This window comes from Equus asinus, chromosome 21 (genome assembly GCF_041296235.1).
Source record: "Equus asinus isolate D_3611 breed Donkey chromosome 21, EquAss-T2T_v2, whole genome shotgun sequence".
NCBI classification, from domain to species: Eukaryota; Metazoa; Chordata; class Mammalia; order Perissodactyla; family Equidae; genus Equus; species Equus asinus.
In genome coordinates this window covers 79937423-79959775 of record NC_091810.1, presented here as the reverse complement: position 1 = coordinate 79959775, position 22353 = coordinate 79937423, and the positions used below count along the sequence as shown (strand labels likewise).

Below are 22353 nucleotides of genomic sequence, written 5' to 3'. Positions count from 1 at the left end.
CATCTGGAACCCTGAGGACTTTTTCCTTACAAAAGTACTAGAGGATCCTTAGAGAAAATAAAATAAAAATAGTCTATAATTCTGCCATTCAGGGATAACTACAGTTAACATACTGGTACAGATCCATCCATCTATTTTTTTTTTAATAACAAAAATGGGATTTAGCCTTCTCACCTAAAATACTTTAAACATCTTTAAATATACCTTTAAAATGTAAGGCTTCAAAGTATTCTACGTAATAGATTTCTATAGGTTGATTCTCTAATGCTACATTCTTAGACTGTTTCTCAATGATCCTCAAAGAAGAGGCCAAAGAGGTTGGGGGATCCGCCATGGTCATACTTATTTTTGTCATGAATGTGTGTGTGTGTGTGTATGTATGTATTTGCTTTTAGGATTTCAACTCTGAGTCTAAATAAGTTATAGCTCTTAAGAAACAGCTAAAAATGGACTCTGGGTCTGCTGACTCCCAGTCCTGTGCCCATTGTGAAACACCATTCCAAGTTCACCCTCTTATCCTGTCCCTTTGTGACTCAAGGCTGGTAAAAATTATCGTGGCTCCACAGCTGAGAAACATGAAGTGAATTTACCCTTACAGAGAGACTAGATTTGTAAAGCTGATACCATCAGCATCAATCCACAACAGAATGAATTTCTTGGTTGAGAGAATAAACATGTGAACATTTTCAACTTTTAGGTTTCCTGGAGCAACCAACACTGTTACGCTCCTCAACTATTTAAAGGATTTGCAATATTCATCAAAACCCAGACTACCTCTGAAGCACGTACCTCAGTAGCACTAACCACAGCAAGTTTTCTAGCAACATAGGGTGTCAACATGCCAGCTAAACTTTTCCTTATGGTTGGATTTTCTGGGGTTGCTTGTTCATCAGGGAGATACCCTCCAAGGCGACTTAGAGCACAGACACTCAGTTTGGCAAGGTTGTTGGCTACTTCCTGTTACAAAAAATTAAGACATTAAAGTAGATCTGTTATTTCACATAGGTAACACAGTAACTTTATGGAATCAAAACTGTATGGAACATAGTCAAGGAGCAGAAAGCAAACAAACAAACAAAAGGCACATGAGTCCCCAACACTGATGTCAGAGTTTATGCATTAGAACTTAATACTTTTATTTATACAAAAGACCATCAAAATCTATGCACTCATTTATATCTAAAGCAGTATCTTGTAGATAACAGGAAGAAGCACATTTGGGGGTAGGGTGGGGACAGGGGGTAGGTAGGTAGATTTGACTGCTAAAGGCACACACTAATAACATACATAATGAATGACAGTGAATAGGAAAGGAGAGACAGAAAAAAATGTGTAAACATCAGGTAAGTCCTCAAGTGTTTGAGAGAGCTGGCCCCACCAGCCCAATAGCATCATTGTATTTCCCTGTGTTACAAACCATAACTTTGTGAGCACAAAGGTGACTGAGTAATCAAGAAAAGATGAAGTTATGTTCACTACATGCTATTGCAAACTCCCCTGCCTTGAATCCTTCTGGCATAAGTAGTTAAGATAAAGTTTTGGGGCTTAAAGAGCAATAAACTTAGTTATCTTGAAAAACAGTTTATGCCTTAGGGCTCCAGAAAGCTGGAGCTTTGCCTCACATTAAACCATGGTTTGGGTTCAAACCCAATATTAAAGCAGTGTTACAGTTACCTGCTGGTTTGTTTCTTCACTTTTTTGAATGCCACTCTCTTCTAGCGTGTAGTCATAATTGAACAGAAAACCAAGCAGATGCCACAAAATTCCAGCCTGAAGTAGGTGTGTCTGTAGCCAGAAATCCACAGCAAAAGAACTGACACATTCTACCCCAAGAGCGGCCACCCGTGGAATACTCTGAAATAAAAATAACGGAATTAATTATAGGGTTAAAAAAGTTCCCAAGAGAAACTGGTAGTGAATATATGTAAGCTAGCTATTTTATTGTGCAAAATGTTTATCTCTTCTTATATTTTCAATTCCAATTTAAAGCTGAATCCTATATCCTTTAAAACCTAAAATTAAAAGTGACCTTGTGATGAGACAAAGAATTACTATCTTCGAGGCTAATGTTCAAAGACTTGGGAATATGGTTTTCTTCATTTCACCACTTCTATTGTTAATTTTTAAAAACAGTGATAAGGCATTAATAGCAACTCACATGCTAGTGATCTTAAGTGGATCAATGCTATCTCTACTGCAGGTGTACGGATTTCTTTACCTTAGAGTTTGTATTCTTATTAAACACTCGTAAGGACATTAAGTAAATACAGTTGAGGAGAATCAGATTCTTCAGTTCAGGATCTGACCCTAATCCTGTTCTATTCCAACACAACTCTCACTCTGCCCAGTTATCTAAGAAATTTTTCTGTCCTTCCCAGTCACCTATCACATCCACCCACAGTTAACTTCCCTCAGCAGTACCGGATTGGGAGGAAACAGTAAGCTCTCAGATTAGGTTTCAGGTTTTACGTGGTTCCTTACTTTTACTGGATTTATTTAGTCTATTCTCTCCTTTCCTGTCTCTCTTCTAATGTTCAAATGAGACCCACTTCCTTTATTTTATTTATTTAATTTTTTGTGAGGGGGATTGGCTCTGAGCTAACATCGTTGCCAATCTTCCTTTTTTTGCTTGAGGAAGATTGTTGTTGAGCTAACATCTGTGCCAATCTTTCTCTGTTTTATGTGGGATGCTGCCACAGTGTGGCTTGACGAGTGGTGCTAAGTCTGCCACCAAAATCCGAAAATGTGAACCCCAGGCCACCAAAGCAGAGTGTGAGAACTTAACCACTATGCAACCGGGCCAACTCCCGACCCACTCCCTTTAGATATGTCACTCTAGTCTTATTCTTTGTGGGCCAGCCTAGGAACAAAAGCCTTCATTTACAACAAGGCTTTTGTGAAAATGTTTTAGAGATCAAAATAATCTACTTAAAAATAATTTTGGGAACACAACTTGCTTACAAGTTGGGGTTACTTGACCCCAACTTATTGGGGCTACTTAACAAGAAAACTCATTGTTGACTGCATCGAGAAAGCAGTAAAGATAAACTTTACCTTGCCAAAATATAGCACCCGACAGAGATCCTTGATGATGCCAGGCATTTCTGTGATCTTCTCTCGGCACTCTTCAAACTGAGCAGCCACACTATAGCATTTGCTTATGTGTCCACACACCTACAGACAGCACAAGAGAGAGAGGAAAAAAAAGAGTTACACGTGCATTCCTTATCCAAGACAGCGAAAATCAGATCAGTAGAGATTCATGAATACTACTTAATGGTATATATGGTACTACAAAATTAAACAGAACCTATGTGTTAAATCACTAGTATTTCTGGTTAAGATTTCCTCCAGATACAGGGTTGGCAAACCATGGCCGGTATGGCACATGGGCCAAATCAACCATGGCCTGTTATTGCATAGCCAGGGAGCTAAGAATGGTTTTTACATTTTTAAAGAGTTATAAAAAAAAAACAAATAAAAATATGCAAAAGAGACTGTAGTCTGAAAGCCTCAAATATGTATTCTCTGGCCCTTTATAAAAAAAGTTTGCCAATCTCTAGATTCAAATATTTTTGTCCAGCTTATTAACATTACAGAATCAGAATTCTATTTATGTACTGCACTTCAAAATAGAAGATGAAACTCAACAGCCTGCACTCAATTATGTTATATTCTAAGTTTGCTGGCATAAATAAAGGCCCACATAGAAGGTGTGTTCTACAATGATCTAAATGAATTCCTGATTAATTTTCTATGAAAGAATTCAACTATTATAAACCTAACAGAAAATAAGCCAGTTAAAACACTAGGGATGGGAGAAGGAAGTAAAGAAAGAAATTAGGGAAGTAGGTGGAACATAAATGAAACAAGAATGGCAAAAAGACAAATGTTTGAAACTGGGTAATGGGGACACAAGGATTCAGTACATTACGCTCTACTTTAAGAAAAACATTAAGCCAACAGACCACAAGTGATCTGGTGTAGTAGTTCTTCAAGTGTGATACACAGACCAACAGCATCAGTACCACCTGGGAATTTGTTAGAAAAGCATATTCTCAGGCCCCCATCCCAGACCCACTGATTCAGAAACTCTGCTGGCAGGGAGCTGGAGCACAGCAACATAGGTTTTAATGAGCCCTCCAAGTGTGTCTCATAGATGTTAAAGTCTGGACTCTTGGTCTAGTATAACTTTCTTGGAACCATACATTTTAGCCTCACCTGTACTGACATGTCACTTGGTTTACTAGAACGATTCAAGACAGCCACACAGCGACTAAATGCCTCTTGTAACACCTGCAGAGAAAGAAGCCAGCCATTAACTCTCCATTTTGACTTGAAATATGAAAAGCCTATTCTAATAGGAATAAAATATTAATAACTTTTTAATGTTAGGTACTCGGTAAATAAATGTTTGCTCGATTAACATTTACTAAATAAACAAGTAAACAAAAGACTCCTACAGTTTCTTTTTAAGCATTCCCAATAAGCCACTTTGTAAAGCAGTATCAAGTTTATCAATTTTGAATCCAATACTTTCCAATTCACATTATGAAATAAAGCTCCATTTCTACCACGAATTTTGTACTAGAACACAGAGACCATAAGATTGTTATCTGCCGGAATAAATTAAAAGAAACAATATCAACTGTATTTGTACTTGGTGAATTCTCTATTGCCTAGAGTCATACGATGGGCCTCCACTAGCTTGAAGATACAAATGTCATTCCATATTACCTCAATTCCATTCTCCCTTCTGAGCTCTTCAGCATTGAGGGCCGAGCAGTTGACAGTATGGAAAGCCAGCTCTGTGGCAGCAGGCAACAATGGTGATTCTTTTGAGAAAAGGAGGTCATCTGAAGTTTCCATTGTTATAGTCCTAATTAGCATGGGGTATCCTGCATATTTATAAGGCTGTAAATCTGAAATAACCAAAAGTGAGTGTCAGGAAAACAACAAACAACACAAAAACTGATCACATCATGGTTTTTAAGTTAATTCTGACATTACATTCAATTACATTGCCTCGAAAAAACTTACAAAATATTCAACATCTTAAATGTCTCAATTCTAGTTTATAAAAAGAAATTAAACCTAGTATAAATCCCTTGGATCTTTTCTTTTCTAGCAAATATGTTTGATTTCTCTAAAATGTTTCCACTAGAAAAACAATATTTTCTGGTAGATTAACTGAATTCAGTGTGTAATGATTTTGATCCTTTGCAGAATATGTACTTTGTAATGTTGTCCATGTGATCTTGTAACTTTTCACCTGACCACAGACAGCAAGATATAGCTAATGTATCACTCTCATGATACTCAACCCTTTATAAAGAAAAAAGTAGGCTAATGAGATATCTCTGTTTTACCAGTTATCATTAAAAAAAAGTTTGAAAATATTGAATATAATTTGTTACTAGAAATACAAAACAGAAACAGTTAATTTATTAACTGTATTTAGCTAATTCCAAGTTTTGATAAGCAAATTTAAAAGTGAAAGCTGAAATGTACAAGTGCCTAATTGCTCTGCTTTTTTCATCCTGTTTTTTTTTTAACTAACCTATTAGGCAGGAATATGCAAATTAATTGGCTATGACTTTATAAAGTACTTCTGCAATTTCACTTGAAATCAGCATAAAGGTTTTCGTCTTTTGAGGATGACCAATAATCTGCCTTAATTAATTCATTTCTAAGATAGTTTAAAAAATAAAGTCCCTTGGAACTGGTCCTAGTCCTAGCAGTGCTCACACATACATGTGCATACGTAGTAAGAAAGAAGAGTTAATTTTAACTTCTATGAGATCAGGACTCCCATCTTAGAACTTACTGGATATAAACCCCCTTTGGAGGAAGTGGAAGATGCAGCCTGAAAAAAACATTCTGACTTGGATGATAAACCAATGGTGAGCCATATACTGCACTTTGTGGCTACTACAGTTATCAGCCATTAAAAAATAAATGGTTATAGGGGCTGGCCCCGTGGTCGAGTGGTTAAGTTCGCGCGCTCCGCTGCAGGCGGCCCAGTGTTTCGTTGGTTCGAATCCTGGGCGCGGACATGGCACTGCTCAACAAACCACGCTGAGGCAGCGTCCCATATGCCACAACTAGAAGGACCCACAACGAAGAATATACAACTAGGTACTGGGGGGCTTTGGGGAGCAAAAGGAAAAAATAAAATCTTTAAAAAAAATAAATAAATAAAAATAAACGGTAATAAAAAGACTCCTTTAAACTCATTCTGATTAGTGATAAATGCCATATAACTAAATGCTTTACAAATGTGCTCTGTTCAATTTATAGGCAAAAGTGAATTGATCATTGCTCTCTAATGACCAAACTGCTAGATCCTCATGCTGTCCCCTCCAACACTTAAACTGTAACTCTACTTGTCTTCAATTACCCAACACTCCTCTTGCTATCTCTGATCCCCACTGTGCTCTCCTCCTTTTCTCCCAACATCACCCTACAGAGCAAATGGGTCTCCCAGTTTGTGCTATAAGCCAAGTTCAGTTCCCAAGCCAATGGACACCCTCCATATTGAACCTAACTCCCCACCTCCAACCAAGTCTTAAAAGTTTTCAATGTACTCTTGGCTTTCTGGCTTACCATGAGGGCTACCACAAATGGCCCTGCAAACATCCTGGAAATTCCCAATAACCCTGTACCCTGAAATCACACCTATTTCATCTATTACAGTGCTTTTCAAACTGTTCCACAGGATGAGAGGTTTTGAGAGCTACCACAGGAAATGAGAGGTGTGAAAGGAAGTATATGATTTGAAAAGTTTCTGTTGCTTCTCACAGACTAGAACACTTGGTGTTTTCAACCCTTAGAGGCTTTTGGAGTTATGACAGGCACAATCTTTTATATGTGATTTAAGAACAACGTTAAATGATCCTTAAATTCCAGATCCATTTTATATCTCATTTAATACATTTACTGCAAAATAGCTAAACAAAAAATTAACAAAGTACCTCCACAGAACGGAAATGGCCTTCAGGAAGGAATAATGAAAGCTTGTTGGAAGTGCAAAATATTGAAAAACATAGGTAAGAAGTAGAAGGTATAAAACATACAGTATTCTGGGCCTTCCTATAGAATATTACTCTTTTGCTGTATCTGAAATGTAATTCCAAGAGTTTTCATCAACATCATCATCAACCATCATCATCAATCTATTAAAATATGCTGTAAAAACAAGTAACATGGCAGAATTAGCTGGAAGGTAAATTAAAATTTGAGATTAACACATGCCTTACCTTCTTTATGACGATTGAAGAGGATGCTCTGCGTTTTCAGAATTAAAATTATATTCTCTGGATCTGGTCCATCCACTATTTTTGCTGATTTGGTACATAAAAACTCATATGCTTTATTTACTTTTTCAAACATATCCTGTATATAACCGAAGATAATTAACTTTTAATTTGGAATATCTCAAGTCACAATTTATTAACGTTCCAGAACACAGCTGGTTTGTATTTGACCAATAATTTCTTTAATTACTATTTTATTTTGTACATTAAGGAATTCATTCCAAATCAAGCAAGTATACTTCTAAGGTGAAACTATCTTTTCCCCCCAAATAGTTAATCAATGATCTCAATCCCATTTACTGAAAAATTCTTCACTGGTTTAAACCATATATATCATATTGAATTTATACACATTTGAGACCATCTCTGAGTTATTACAAAAATAATCATAAGAGCTACTGTTTATTGAGTACTACAACAGGCACTGTGCTAAATGCTTTACATACATTATCTTATTTAACTCTCAAAATAGCCATGTCAAGTGTGTACCATTATTATCCTCATTTTTGAGATGATGTTAAATAACTTGCCTAAGGTCACAGTCAATCGGTGACAGAGCTAAGACTTACACACAGGTCTGACTCCTAAATCTATGCTCTTAAACTACTATACTACATTATGTTCCTTGATCTCTATGTTGATTCTTATCTCAGTATCACATTGTTTCACTATTGTAGCTTTGTAAAGTATTTTAAAACCTGGTAGGTTAAGTCTAGCAATTTAATACTGATTTCAAAATTTCTTCCTATCTTGATTATTTTCTCTCCCAGATGAATCTGAATTACTACAAAATTTCTCAAAAATACCCCAGGCTTTTGATTTAAAATCCCTTAAATACATAACAGTGGCATTTTTTCAATGTCGTCTTCCATTCAGGAATATTGTCTGTCTCTAATAAAAAACACTGACCTTGAAATCAGTGAAAATTACTCTAAGATTCTAGCAATAAACTATCAGTCCTAGTTTTAGTGGTTCTTACATTATTTCATTTTTTATAAATCTCCACTGGTACTTTAGTAGGAAGCTGGAAGAGGCTGGATCAGGGAATGCTGGCGGCAGATGACTTTGTATCTGAACAAAATTTTCTACTTTTCAGTCTTTAGAGTGATATGAAGCTGGATGTCATTAGAAAAAAATCAATTACCCAAAGCAATCTGAATGGCAATGGCATCACCTACAAATGAATTAAGTTTACCAGATTCCTAACTTTCAATTATTCATGCGATTACCCATTAGAGTTAATTCTCAAACAGACATGGGTAAGGAGAGAGAATAAAATCCATAAGGTCCTAGTTACAAGGGCAGTCCTTTTGGTAAACTGAGGGAGCACTATTCACACAGAAAACATGGGCATGTGGACTAGAAGTAAATTAATGTGGGCAAATTATGAGGCAGATCCTGGCATAGAGAATGAGAATATCTTTTCTTTGCCTAAAAGAGGCATAGAGTGAAAGAGGTCAACCCAAAAGCCCTATTCCCACAGGCAGTACATACCCTCCCTTCTGGATTCTTATCAGGGTGGTACTTTTGTGCAAGTCTGAAGTAAGCTTTTCTAATCTTGCTCTCATCATGCCTGTTAAATAGGAAAATTCTTTTATGAAAACAGTAAGGTGCAAGAAAAAATATTTACAAATCATCTAAAATGATATTTTAAGAACCTTACTTTTATTGTATATGATCATGTATTAGGCATCAGATTAAACCCAGTAAATTCTTCTGTTATCTTTACATATGAAAGGTTAAACCTAAACATTCCCTGTGCAAGGTTATCATTCACTTCAAATCACAAAACCATATTAGGGGTTTGAAAAACTAAGAAATTTTTTTAAACTAAGTTTTCAAAATGTCACTTCAAACTCTAATTCTCAGTTACTTTAACTATCAGCCTTACCAAAAGTAAAAATTCAGTCAATACTTAAGAAAAATGTCTTATATTTTCTCTAACTTATCTATTCTATTATAAAACTTCACTGACAAATTAGTAAAGTAAATCTGCATTCTTTCCCACACATCTGTCATTTAGTGTCCTAGACACACTGCTATTACACCTCTTCCTCAATGCATAACAAAGACAAGAGGAAGGGGGAAGATAAACTGAAAATAACTCACGGCCCCTGTCCTTGAGGGAGATTAAGCACTTCGTAAGCATCATCTATTGACATTGTAGGTGGTTTCTTTTCTACTTCCTTCTTCCAGGCATCAAGGGTATCTTTTAGAAGCTTAACCTTCAAGACAGGATTAAAATTTATATCTATCAAAATAAAACTATCTCAGAGTACAATTTTTAAGTTACAGAACCTTATGTGGTACTTATTTAAATTGACATTTCTAGGCCACCCAATTACAGCTTTCTGAAACACCAATAACTAAAATCACCTTCTTAGAACTGCTGAATAGTCAGGTAAACAAGGTCCTTGTTCCAGTGCTCTATTCCTCTATTTTTTTAAGTGCTATTTTAATTCTCTGCCAATTTTTCTCTCTACTCTCAATTGTTAAAGAAATGTTTAGAAAATACAGAAAACTTTGAAATTAATAGACGATACGTTGTAGTAAGAAAGAAAGCAGTATATGGTGGCATGCCTCTCAAGGTGATCTTAATTATCGGTATGCTGGCATTTAAGCAAACGTTAAGGGATAGTGAACACAAAGGAGTCTGGGTAGCGGGTAAGAAGAAGAGACCTAATATTTACTGCATGTCAAGGAGCTAGGTGCTTTACAGACTGTAGCAGATTTAACTTTTGTATAAAATTTCAATAATACATGAAAGCATCTAGATTCTGAAAGACAGACAGTAAATACTACTATACAAATGAGCAGGTCACACTTCTTGCCTCCTGTGTGTGCCAGGAGTTATGCCATGTTTTTCATGTGAATTCTCTATCTTCCCAACCACCACATGAGATAACTACTACTAGTGGTAGTAGTACTATTACCACACCTGAGGCTTAGAAGTTAAGCAATGTACTGAATGTTATGTAGAACTATTCACGGCCAAACTGAGACTCAGTCCCAGACTGCCTGCCTCCAACATCTGTGAGCTGAATCAACCTGCTATAAAGCCAAGCTTCCACCAAGCTATTATAGTATATAATCATTGCATATACATGAAATTAAGTTTGCTTTGCTTTTGTCACAAAAGACCAAGATTGTAAAGTTCTCAATACTCTCTCAAAAAGTCATCTTTCCATTGGGATTTATCCAAATATACTGACCTACACTCAGAGTTATATAGTGTGTAAGTAAGAGGGAATACTTAAGCAAGCTATTATCCCTCTTATCACAGACGGAAGGAATATCCAGTAGTGTTTAGAGGCTATTTTTATAGTTTAAGAAGACACAAATTAACCTGCTGACTTACCGGGTCTTTAATTGGCCAATCTGGAAACCGGAGTGTATCACAAAGTTGTTTGAGGTAATAAATATTACAAAATAGTTCATTTTCCAGTTGTGGATAGTTGATAACTGGGATGGGACAATACTGATAAAGTGCTCTTGTGTTACTCTGAAGACGAGGTGTGAAATCAGCAAGATGGGCAGCAATCTTCTCTATCATGAGGCGCCTACAATTATAAAAATCTCCAAGCATTATGAAGGGATTATTTTCTTTTAAAGGAAAGGTTAAGATAGGTAATCATGAAAGATAATTACATGGATCTTCTTTAAGAGTATAGTCATGTGCTGCACAATGATGTTTTGGTCAACAATGGACTACACATACGATGGTGGTCCCATAAGATTAATACCATATAGCCTAGGTGTATAGTAGGCTATACCATGTAGGTTTGTATAAGTACACTACGATGTTCAAACGATGAAATCACCTAATGATGCATTTTTCAGAATATATCCCCATTGTTAAGCAATGCATGACTATGACTCAATTATTGGCCTAAAATGAAGAGCTTGCAAGAATGTTACCCAGGGTACTAAAAACGTTATTGTGGAAAAACACTCAATGGATATAAACTTATTTGTAATACTTATCTATAAAGAAGACAATAGAGAAAAAGGCTAATATTACCAGTCCTTCTATTGAAAAATTAAGGTCAAATGGTGTGGAATCTGCATACATGAGGGTGCAGCCAGGGATCTCAAGTTAGCTATCACCCCAAAGAAGCTCACTGCATGGTATTTATTTTTGTTAACTTACCAAATCTGGGACCCGGCCCTCAACTAGGCAGAAACTTCATTTGATCAGTATACAGAGTTATACGTTTTAGATAGGGGACTCATATTAACCAATCTCAGGAGAAAAATATGACATAGAAAAACTGTGTTATAAACTTATTCATATGCCTATGCATTTGTTCCCAATGAAAAATACCATCGTCATACAGAATATATTCAAATTGGTGGCTAGCACGTGCCAAACCTATAGGTCAATCTACCAGAGAAGCCAAATGATAACATGCACGTGGCACTGCGAATGTGAAGACAGCTAAAGGTGAGTGAATAAGTGACTCAGAAGATCAACTGCCATCCAGCTGAGGGGACTGAGGAGCTCTCCACAAACAGGCAGGCTTTACATTGAACTACGAAGTGCCGAGTCTTTCCTGGACAGAGCCTGTCTGGACATAGGCACCTACTTCCGGGCTCTCCTTTTTCTTGGTTTCCATGGGTTTTTCCTATGGCATTCCTCTGCTAATAAGGACGTTCTTTAGGAATGCTAACCTCCAGATTAAGGACAAAATGTGCTGGCCAGGGAGCCCTCATTCTAAAATGATTTTGGATATCTCTGGTTTGATCCATTCTATGTGGGCATAGTTTTTAATTAGTGGAGTATGGTTCTATTTCCAAATACTCAGGAGGTGTTTCTTGATTTTAGCTCTATATATTCCTTACGTGCATATTAATTCATTGCCTAAAATTCTGCCAGTTCTATAAACTGATTTAAGAAGCATCAGTGGTAACAGGCTCTACCCTCATATAGAACTCTATTAAGGTAACAGTAATTTTGTCAAATCATGTTAGAATAGAAAAAAGCTTAGGGCCTTCGCAAAACCCATTACTTGATTTGGAGCCAATGACTATTGGAGCTTTAGATTATGCAACAAGTGAAAGCAGCTTTTTTAAGAGAAGTCAAACCAGGTGGCAAGAGGCAAAGAATCTGAGTATAAAATACAAACAATCAAGTGGCTATTTACCTCATTTCACTGCTCCAGATTGCTTCTGGAGTATCGAATTCTCCTAGAAAAATCTCAGAAAACTTTTCAGGCTCATAATTTTCTAAGTAACAAACCATTGCTTCTGGTAGGATGTGCCCAAGTATACTTCTCTGAAAAATATCTGGTCCTTTTGTCTTTAAAACAAAACAAAAGGTAGTCAGAAACACTGAAGTTATCTCTCAATTTTCTAATCAGCAAATTAGGATTAGAGAACATATTAAGAAAAGAGAACAACTGGAACAAATTGCATTTAAGCTTTGGAAGTTTAGATAGAAACAGGGCAAAATGTGCAGCGGAAGGCATCCAGTATAAACTGGCTTGGCAAGAGCTCCAAGGTGGAACTAACACCCTCCAGCCCTGCAGCAGTCTTAATCGCCTCAGGAGCCAGATGCCGCCAACATTTGTTAGGACGACTGGTCTTTGACCATGTGCAGCAGTAACGGACAACACAAGGAAGACTCTGCAAACATTTACATCAATTATTCTGTTACATTATTGGCTGCAGTTCCCCTCCGTACCTGCTTTTGTTTTCAAAAACAAGTATGTCCAGAAAATCAAGATCTTAAAGAGCCTGTCTTCATTAAGTATGGGCTAGGATTTAGATGGACAATTTCTATTCTAAGTAACTATAATTAACTGTATTAAGAATTCCACATTCTCTGGGCTAGCCAAATGGAGCCAGGATAATGATCATACTTTATCATACTAAATTTTTAAACTTATTTCTTTACCTGATGGAAATAAAATCCTAAAGACTATAAATACTTTTCTTATTTCATTCTAGGCAAATTGAGGATGTTTTATTTCTCTAGGATCTGCCAAGAGACAGAGGGAGAAAACCCAGACATGGTTTTACAACTTAGTGCAAAGACAAATTAGACAACGAACAGTTTCAGGCTTTTTGCTAATAAAAGTCATAAACTCACTATCTGTTAAACTTTTGGGTGAAGAATTGCTTGTTCTGTTCTTTAGAATACTATTATTTGGTAATTCTTGCATCCAGAGTTCTGCTATAAGCACAGATAGTTTTGCTGTAATAATTCAAAATATTGTTAGATGAAATGATGCATATAGTTTCTCATATTATAAAATTTGAAAAAAGATTACATGTGCATAACCACACAGAAAAAAAAGAGAAAAAAATGCCTAATGCACATTAAGGTGGTAGTATTACAGGCAATTTTTTCCCTATGTTTTTTATATTCTCATTTTCTATTTGGATAAAGCTGTGGAAAGTATATTGCCATGGGCATCACTTTAATAGCATTAGACAGCCAGATTACTTTCTAGGGTTTCACTGGCTGCTCTACAAAACATGCAGTTTGGCCTAGGGTCTACTGTCAAAGTGGTATAGCATTCTTTATTTAGTCTCCTAAACAGTGGTCTGGTTTTGGTTTATTCTTCTATTCTCAATAAAATCTGAAAATCAATGCACCATGAAAAATCTAACAAAATTTGAAGAACCCTTCAGTTATGGGTTGACAATAAATGTCTCTGCAAAATATAGGTATAAAGTTTCAGGTTGTCAAAGCTACCTGGATAAGTGTAATCTTTTATTGGATTCCTACTTTTCCTCCTCAGTAAAATGGCAAGAACACTTGAGAGCACCTGAAAAACTAAATAGCTTTAAAACAGAACTTAGCACTTCTGCCACCTTGGGATTTGAACAAAAAGAAGGCTGAAATTTTACTGAATCTTAGCTAACTATATGAGACTCAGGCACATAATGATTTATTTATGAAAATTACTAATCTAAATTTTATACAAAGGGAACAAGCTATATTCACAGTGGTGTCAATTATAATTCATATCTACAATTTTAATATTAAGTCTAATGGGTAACATTTATTTTCATTTAAAAAATATTAGCTTCCACTTTCTATGTACAAGGTACCACAAGGAATGTAAAAAAAATGAATAAAATAATATCTGCCCTCAAGTGCTTATAATCTAGTAAACATATACAGCTCAGGAAACTTTAGTGCCAAGACAGCTTACCCAGTGTTGTTACATATTCAAAGGATTAATCTGGCTTACCTCCTCTGACTTAAAAGCCTGTTTGGTATGTGTATACTTCAAAAATCTAGAAAAAATAAGTTACTTATCAGATACATGAACTGATTTAGATTTAGTAACCTTAGTTTTCTAAAGATCAGATCTTTCATGTATAAATGAATGCTTCAAAAGGCAACTTGTAAATCCATCTTCTCAAATTGTTTAACTTCTAATTAAGGCAAGACCTTAAATGAATTAGAAAGATTTTTAAACTCCGGTCATATTAAGGATATATAATATGAAAAATTACTGAAGTTTTTTAAAAAAGCAAAATGTATAACAGCATGTACAATATGAATAAAGTTATATTAAATATGTATACTAAAATACTAGACAACAAAATTAAATAAATCTGTCCATGTACAATTCAAATAATAATTTTAAATAGATTACCATTAGAGTTCTTACCGAGCAACAGGAAGCACATTGGAACCTGTATACATCATGATAAAGAAAAACACGCCACTAAGATAAAGACGAGGTAACTGTGGGTTATCCTGCATGATATGGTATAACAGAATAGCAACCTTCTCAACAAGAATAGGGTCAAAGGTCAGCAGTAGCTGAAAAAAGAAATAAAATGTTTTTGTTATTGGGTTACAAAAAACTTGCAATATCATCATTCCTTCTAGGTTTACGTATTTCATGTGATGAGGTTATAGTGTGTAAGTTACAAAATAAAAAATCTGTGGGATTAAGTATGCTTTCTACCATACTCTAGATAGATTTGAAAAACAATTCATTTTACCACATTTAATGCAGAGATAGTAAAATACTGAAAAGTGATTAAAACCTATTCAGAAAAGGCCCACACAGGCCTGAAGCTATTTTGTCATAATTATAGGTGAAATTGTTTCTTGTGCAGAAATCTTCCTGATAGGACTTCTCTGTTAATGACAAAAGAAAAAAAGGAAAGTAGTTATACTTTAGGCTAGTTTCAGTTCAGCTGAGGTGCCGTGAAGCATCTCCTGAAGACTATTTGAGAACTCAGGGAGCAGAGCAGAGAATAACTACAGTGAAAGAGCACTAAAAGACAGATCTACAAGAGCAGATCTAGAAGGCAAGAGGGAAAGTGAAGACCAGCAGTACTTCCACTACCAGAAACATTCTCTAGAAATCTGAGCTAGCAGTACTAAAGGGAATACCTGGGACCACCGTAATGAATCTCATTTGTTAAAAAAATCATACAGCATTGCTATGAACAAACACTTGATAAACAAATTTACTAAGTTTTAATAAAAGAGGCATTTCAATTTTTTATAAACACTTCCAAAGAATCCCCAACTTTGGATCAAATGCAACCAGCTAAAAAAATTACAATAATGAGAGTAAGTACTAGCTCAGATTAGGTCAACATTCTAGATTCAGATGGGAGACTTACAGCTGTATGTCCTTAAGTAAGTAAGTTAAATTTCTCTGTGTTCTGGTGTCTTACCTGTTCAACAAGGTATTTAACTTAAGTGTTTAGTACTGTGACATATTTTACAAAGGAAAAATTGAGATACAGTAACAGGATTTTCCCTAGTGTTAACAGGGGTTGTAGTTCAAGACTTGACATCACTTTAACAAAAATACAGAAATTAGCAGGCAAAACCCCAGAATATTCGAAATTGTGACTATACCAGGAAACACAGGACATTCACTCACTGTATCTTAAACCACTTTAAAAATTCTGAGGCTGTATCAAATGACAAAACTGGTAATTGCTCTTAAAAGTCAAATGAAGTAGAGAAATCTGTACCAACCTACACAGATAATGTTCCTGAAAACTACTACAGCTGCAAACTGTGCTTAGCAAGATTACGGTCTCCCAGAATACAGAAAAGTAAATAAAATTAAGGAAAACAAAAAGAGCTGCTAAAAAATATTTTTTTAACTCAGCATAAAAATTTATAGGAGGAATATACTGTTCACAGCAAGCTGGATCTATCAATAAAATTCCTCTCTTGAATCGTTTTAACTGTTGAGATATCACTAAAAAAAGTAGATCTTCCCCCAAAGCTTCATGTTATGCCAACCACATCTCTGAAAATGTTTTTCAGTCCTCCTTTCCTGGCCTGAAATTTGACAGCATTTGCATTTACTTCTTTCTTTTCCATTTCATAGGTCTTAGAAAAATGTTTGGGAGAGGCAGATTTTCTAGGCACAGTTCTTTATCCCCATTTCAAGAGAGTCCAGAATAGAAAACAAATCCCTCTCCTTGCACCACCTCACACATGCAGCCACCTAGTCCTCTGGGCTGGGGTGTTAGTGGGTTACAAGAAATAGTATTTGCAATGCTCTTTCATTTAAGCATCTGAACAGAGATGTCCACAACAGAAAAGCATAAAATGGTGAAATGCTGGTATGCTTAAACAGAAATTGGAGGAAAAAAAAGTTGACAGGTTAATATCATTGCCGTATTCAGAAGTCTTTTTCATTATCAGTTGATTAGTGACTTACACAGGCACTTACGTATCTGTGAATGTAAAAATTTACAAACTTGAGTGACTCTTCTCTCCCCTTTCACACCAATGCACAAGTGATAGGTACAAATGGCATAAGTTACTGGCATACATTTTAAAGTCACATCATGTGTGGTTAATATTAAAATAATTAGATATGACAGTAGAATAGTCAATAGACAGCAGGGAAACATGACCTGAAATCTCTGGGACCTGACTTATTTTGAGTTTAATGCTCATTTGGAGTTTAGGTAGCTTAATTCCCAAAAAGTAAAACCTTTTGAGAACAACTGGATTCTGGAGGCTTCCCATGTTTAGGCTCTTGGATACACAACCTTTCACAGTATATTCAGAGTATCAATTCAATTAGATCAGAGTATCAGATCAGTTAGGAAGTAAGTGAAGTAAATGTAATTCAGGGTTCAGACTTTTTGAAATGGAATAGACTACCACAAAATAAAGACTGGGGCTCATAATAAAATTAAATAAGGGAATACGACTCTTACAATACTGTTCCTAATTTGATAACATAAACCTAACTCACCTGAATAATATGGGGAAGGCAAGCACTGTCTGACAGCAGTCTTTTCACTCTGGGCAAAGGCCGAATGATGGCATTATCTTGATCCCTAGAAAATATTTTCTAAGGTCAACATTTAATATATTTATTAAAATTTGTATGTTCAGAGCATATGACATTCTACTAGGCATGAAGCATGTTACCTTACTTTTTTGTTAATGAAGACTAAGCTCTCATACAGCTGGGAACATGATTAGGTATTTTGGTTTAAATCTATTTGGCTGCTTAATATGACTTCATTTCCTTCCAAAAGATTTCCTTGAAAAACAGTACCCTAGAAGAGCCAAAGACTCTTATTTATTATTTAATTGATTAGACTTGGTGTTGTCTAACATAGTGTCAGCGGATATTTCCCCCCAAAAGGGCATACCAAACTTTGTCACATAAATTTAAACCTTAATTTAACTACTGTATTTTCCAAGTAAAGCCTTAATTTTAAAGCTATATTACTTCTAAATAGTAATTGTATAGTTTTAAGTCAGATCTGAATTTTAAAGAGAACTGGAACCAGTAAAGCCTCAAGTGTTATAAAACTGAGTTTCTCAGTAATTTCCATCATAAAATATATTTACTAATAAAAATTATGTATATGCAAATATTTTATAAAGATTGAAAAGTTCTATGCAAGGGTTATAATTATGATTATCACTGGATAACAAATTCTCACCTTCACTAGTCATGTGGGGCAAGATGTGGGTCTAGACTCATGTTCTTATTCCAGGAGTGTCTAACCTGACAGATCAGGAGCCAGCACTCACCACTGTCTACAGACTGCAGTACGCTTATTTCAGAATGTTCATACCTGATCCACATGAATATGGTAATTGTTACTGTTGCTAGAGTGCAGCCAGAAAGCCTCAATTCTGTAACATTATTTGAAGTCTCCCAGAGAAAGTTGCTTTTTAGCTACTGTATCAGTCTAATTTACAATTTTTTTTTTCTATCTGTTCCAAAAAGCTCCAAAATTCAAAGCAGCATTCCCCCAAGGCCACAAATGGATCATCTTTGCTCTAAATCACCAGAGTCCATCCCATGACTTTACTGAAAAAGCACCCATATAAATGTTTTAGAGTCTCTGTTAACCATGGAAATGTTCAATTACATTTTACCTGCTTGGAAAATATCCACACATTGTGATCAACATGTTCAATATAAGCGTAGCAAGGTCAGTTTCATTTAGTACAGCCTGTCCACTGGCTAAAAGACACCACTTAAGCTGGGGTATAGCTTGCAGTGGTCGCCATCCATCCATGCCTTGAGCCCAGCATCTGGTTTTTGCGTTTAACATTCCTTCGGTCCACAATTCTTGCATCTAATGAATAAAAAAAATCACTACTACAAACAGACAAATAAAGCAAAATGGAAAAGTCTGCTAATGTTTTCTATTTTACAGTAAATACAAACTAAAATATGAAATAAACATGCAAGTTCACTATTAAAAAACAACACCAAAGTTTTGCTGACAGGACTTCAGGAACTCAAATTTGGCTATTAATAAAAGAAAATAACCATTTAGTTGGCCAACCTGCAGAGCATAAGGAACACTGGAAAGAATAAAAATGGTAGGCAGAGCGTAAAACTATATACAAGCAGAAAGCTTGGTCTTCTATAAAACTACCTTTGGCTAAATTCCCAATGAGCCTGGAAGGCTGAGGATGGGAGGGCAAGATCAAACACCAGCAGATGTTAAAATGAAATTGCCCTTGGACTGGACAAGCAATTTTCAATGGATTTTAGACTACATATTAAAACTTACCCGTTCATACCATATAGAAGCATTATAGTTTGACATAATTATTAAGGTAGCAATTGTGATATAAAATTCATTAAAAACCTAAGTGCTACCTCCATAACAATAGCTTTTAAACAATGAGGTTTAAAGACATGATTGTATGTATGTCTGTGTTTCTCTAGAAATGCAAGCCATGTAATCCTTCATGTGGAAATGGAATGGAAGAGCCCTTGGAGCTGATGACAGTTAACTCAAAACAGTTTTAAAATATTCCATGTCTCTATGTGTGCTAAGCAGGAGGGCATAAGAAAGGCTAAGACTTTCACAAAAAGTTTCTTCAAGACACATACCTCATGAAATCCATACGGGCCACTCCTTTCTTTGTCTGCATTGCCAAAGTACCATTCCTTTTCACTCTCTCTTTTCATATCTGGAGCAGCTTCAATTACGTTGCTCTAAGTTTTAGAAAGATTTTGTTATTTTTCAAGGCAGAAATCTAAGGGGGCAGATGTCACAAAAGGTTACAAAGTACTAATTTCTTGGGTTTATATTCCTTTAGAAATTCATCTAAAATTTTAAGTGACCTTATTTTTAAGAGTTAAGGATTAGATGTTTAACCTAATAGTCCAAAAAAGCGACTTCCTCGTTAATATGCATTTGAAGCAAATGGCTTCCTAAATTCACTTGGCAATCTAAGCTAAATTCAAAGACACCTACATTCTTTTTTGCTGAGGAAGATTCACCCTCAGCTAACATCTGTTGCCAATCTTCCTCTTTTTGTATGGGGGCCACTGCCACAGCATGGCCAGACAGACAAGTGGTGTAGGTCTAAGCCCAGGAACTGAACCTGGGCCACCAAAGCAGAGTGCACTGAACTTAACCACTAGGCCACCGGGGGCTGGCCCTAACATCTACATTCCTGATGGTTATTAATAAATTATCAGGACACTAAAATTTTAGTAGCAAAGAATACTGTAAGTAGCTATATAAATACGCATATACCATTAACCTTAAACCACAATGCTCAAAATACTAAAGGTCTTTTGAGGGAAAAAACTCATGCCAACTAAAAGCTTCATAAACATCTGAGATCAATGAGTTAAAATACTAATGGGAAAAGTTTTAAGTGGTTTTAAACACTTAGTTTCAATCTACTACCCTCACTACAGATAATTCTTACAATTTTACACATCAATGTTTACGAGAATTTAGGATAGAATTTTTATGTAGTGTATTTTATTAAAACACGGTTTTTAAATACTCTCATAACTATCAGCTTTCAGTTAGAGTCATCTATAGAGGTATGGCAAAGTGGTTAAGAGCATAGACTTCTGGGTTCTAACTCTGGCTCTGTTCCTTATTGCGTGACCTTGGGCAATACACTTAGCCTCTCTGTTCCTCAGTTTCCTCAACTGTAAAAAGAGAGGTTTGTTGAGGAATTTTAAGAGTTAATATATCATGTGCACCAGAACAGTACCTGGTACACTGTAATTCTATACAAGCGTTAGGATTACTACTATTCAAACCTGCTAATAGAAAATGCCATATTCTAAATATTCAAATAGTACTTTTGTTCACAATTCAGCCAAAATCTAATATGACACATCTCCCTACACCCGGAGATGCAATAAAAATAAAACATAACACCAAAAAAATCACCAATGAGCTAAGTATAGATCCTGTCCATAAGTTAGGTATCAGAAAGGCCTTTCAGTAGAGACCTGCAGCTCTGTCCTCTTATTGGCTGGTTTCAATAATGACTCCAGATTCCTCAAGGGAAAGTGTATTCTCAGCGACTGACAATGCTAAAAGTTCCAGTTACATAACTGACACACTCAGTTTAAATCCTAAAGGTCACATTTCTTCAAAATAAGCCACATTACAGATGCAGTTACTTTATAAGACGAAAGAGACATTGGAAAAATAAAAATGGATCATCACTGTTCATTCTGGATTGTTCTTATAGTTATTTTACTTTTTTGTTTGACTTAATCTCCCAGGCATTAGTACTATCATAATTATTGGAGAAAAACCTTTATGGCCACATTTATTGAGATATTTCCAGATTTTTTGGTTCTTTTCATCCTAAAATTGTACTGAAAGAATGTTCTGCTTGTAAAATCTAGATCAGCATACATACCTGCAGTGGTACTGTAGCTCGGCTTACATGCAGATGTGCAAGGGTAAGCAAGTCCACAAGGATTCTAATTCCATTTGAATCCATGAGATCCTTAACGTTTTTCTGAAAGACAAAAATGTTTTATATAATCTAAAATCTTTCTCTCCAATAGGTACTACTATCTAAAAGGGTCTCAAAGAACTGCCACAGAACTCATATTACTTGGTATTTTCAGGATTTTGTGTTCAAGGAACATCAATTAAGATTAAAAGGGCAAAACTACTTTACAACGAGATCACATGAAGAATCTTTACTTAAATATATTCTCAGCAAAATAAAAACAAGCAAACAAATTAAAGCCCAGCAGGAATAAGACCCACAACAAACTCTCTGGTTCTACAATTATCCTGTATTTTCCACAGCCTTTTTGTTAGTAAACAGGTTAGTCTATTATCAGAAATAAAATCTGGTATATTAAAAAATCTTTTAATGTTCCAGTTTGTCTTTGTAAACTTAAGGTAAAAACGTAATTTCTGGGGCGGCCCAGTGGCATAGCAGTTAAATTGTCATGCTCCACTTTGGCAGCCCGGGGTTCACCAGTTCAGATCCCAGGCACGGACCTATGGAGTGCTCATCAAGCCATGCTGTGGCAGGCGTCCAACATATAAAGTAGAGGAAGATGGGCACAGATGTTAGCTCAGGGCCAATCTTCCTCAGCAAAAAGAGAAGGATGGCGGTGGATATTATAATCTTCCTCACCAAAAAAAAAAAATTAAAAAACAAAAAAACCCCTGGTAATTTCTTAGAAGTTAGGAAGAGATTATAATATAAATTTTCCTAGGACTTATTAATTACACTTCATGTTAAAACATTTGCATTATTTACTATAAGTGAGACTAAAACTAAGCAAGTATTTAAAAAGAAACCTGCTCAGACTTCATT

The 22353-nt window shown here is 35.7% G+C and overlaps 1 protein-coding gene across 2 annotated transcripts in view; it reads right to left on the bottom strand.

The window, feature by feature from the left end:
• The window catches only part of DNAJC13 (DnaJ heat shock protein family (Hsp40) member C13), a 110204-nt gene that overhangs the window by 27239 nt on the left and 60612 nt on the right, over positions 1-22353 (bottom strand). For both annotated transcript variants that reach the window (XM_014858002.3, XM_014858003.3), the window contains 16 exons: positions 21433-21534; positions 19643-19747; positions 18670-18872; positions 17525-17609; positions 14945-15099; positions 14519-14564; positions 12461-12615; positions 10675-10876; positions 9426-9541; positions 8811-8889; positions 7260-7395; positions 4738-4922; positions 4222-4296; positions 3055-3174; positions 1675-1854; positions 790-957 (listed from right to left, as the gene is read on the bottom strand). In XM_014858002.3, the coding sequence (XP_014713488.2) occupies positions 790-957; positions 1675-1854; positions 3055-3174; positions 4222-4296; positions 4738-4922; positions 7260-7395; positions 8811-8889; positions 9426-9541; positions 10675-10876; positions 12461-12615; positions 14519-14564; positions 14945-15099; positions 17525-17609; positions 18670-18872; positions 19643-19747; positions 21433-21534 (2112 nt within the window). The remainder of the gene's footprint in view (positions 1-789; positions 958-1674; positions 1855-3054; positions 3175-4221; positions 4297-4737; positions 4923-7259; positions 7396-8810; positions 8890-9425; positions 9542-10674; positions 10877-12460; positions 12616-14518; positions 14565-14944; positions 15100-17524; positions 17610-18669; positions 18873-19642; positions 19748-21432; positions 21535-22353) is intronic.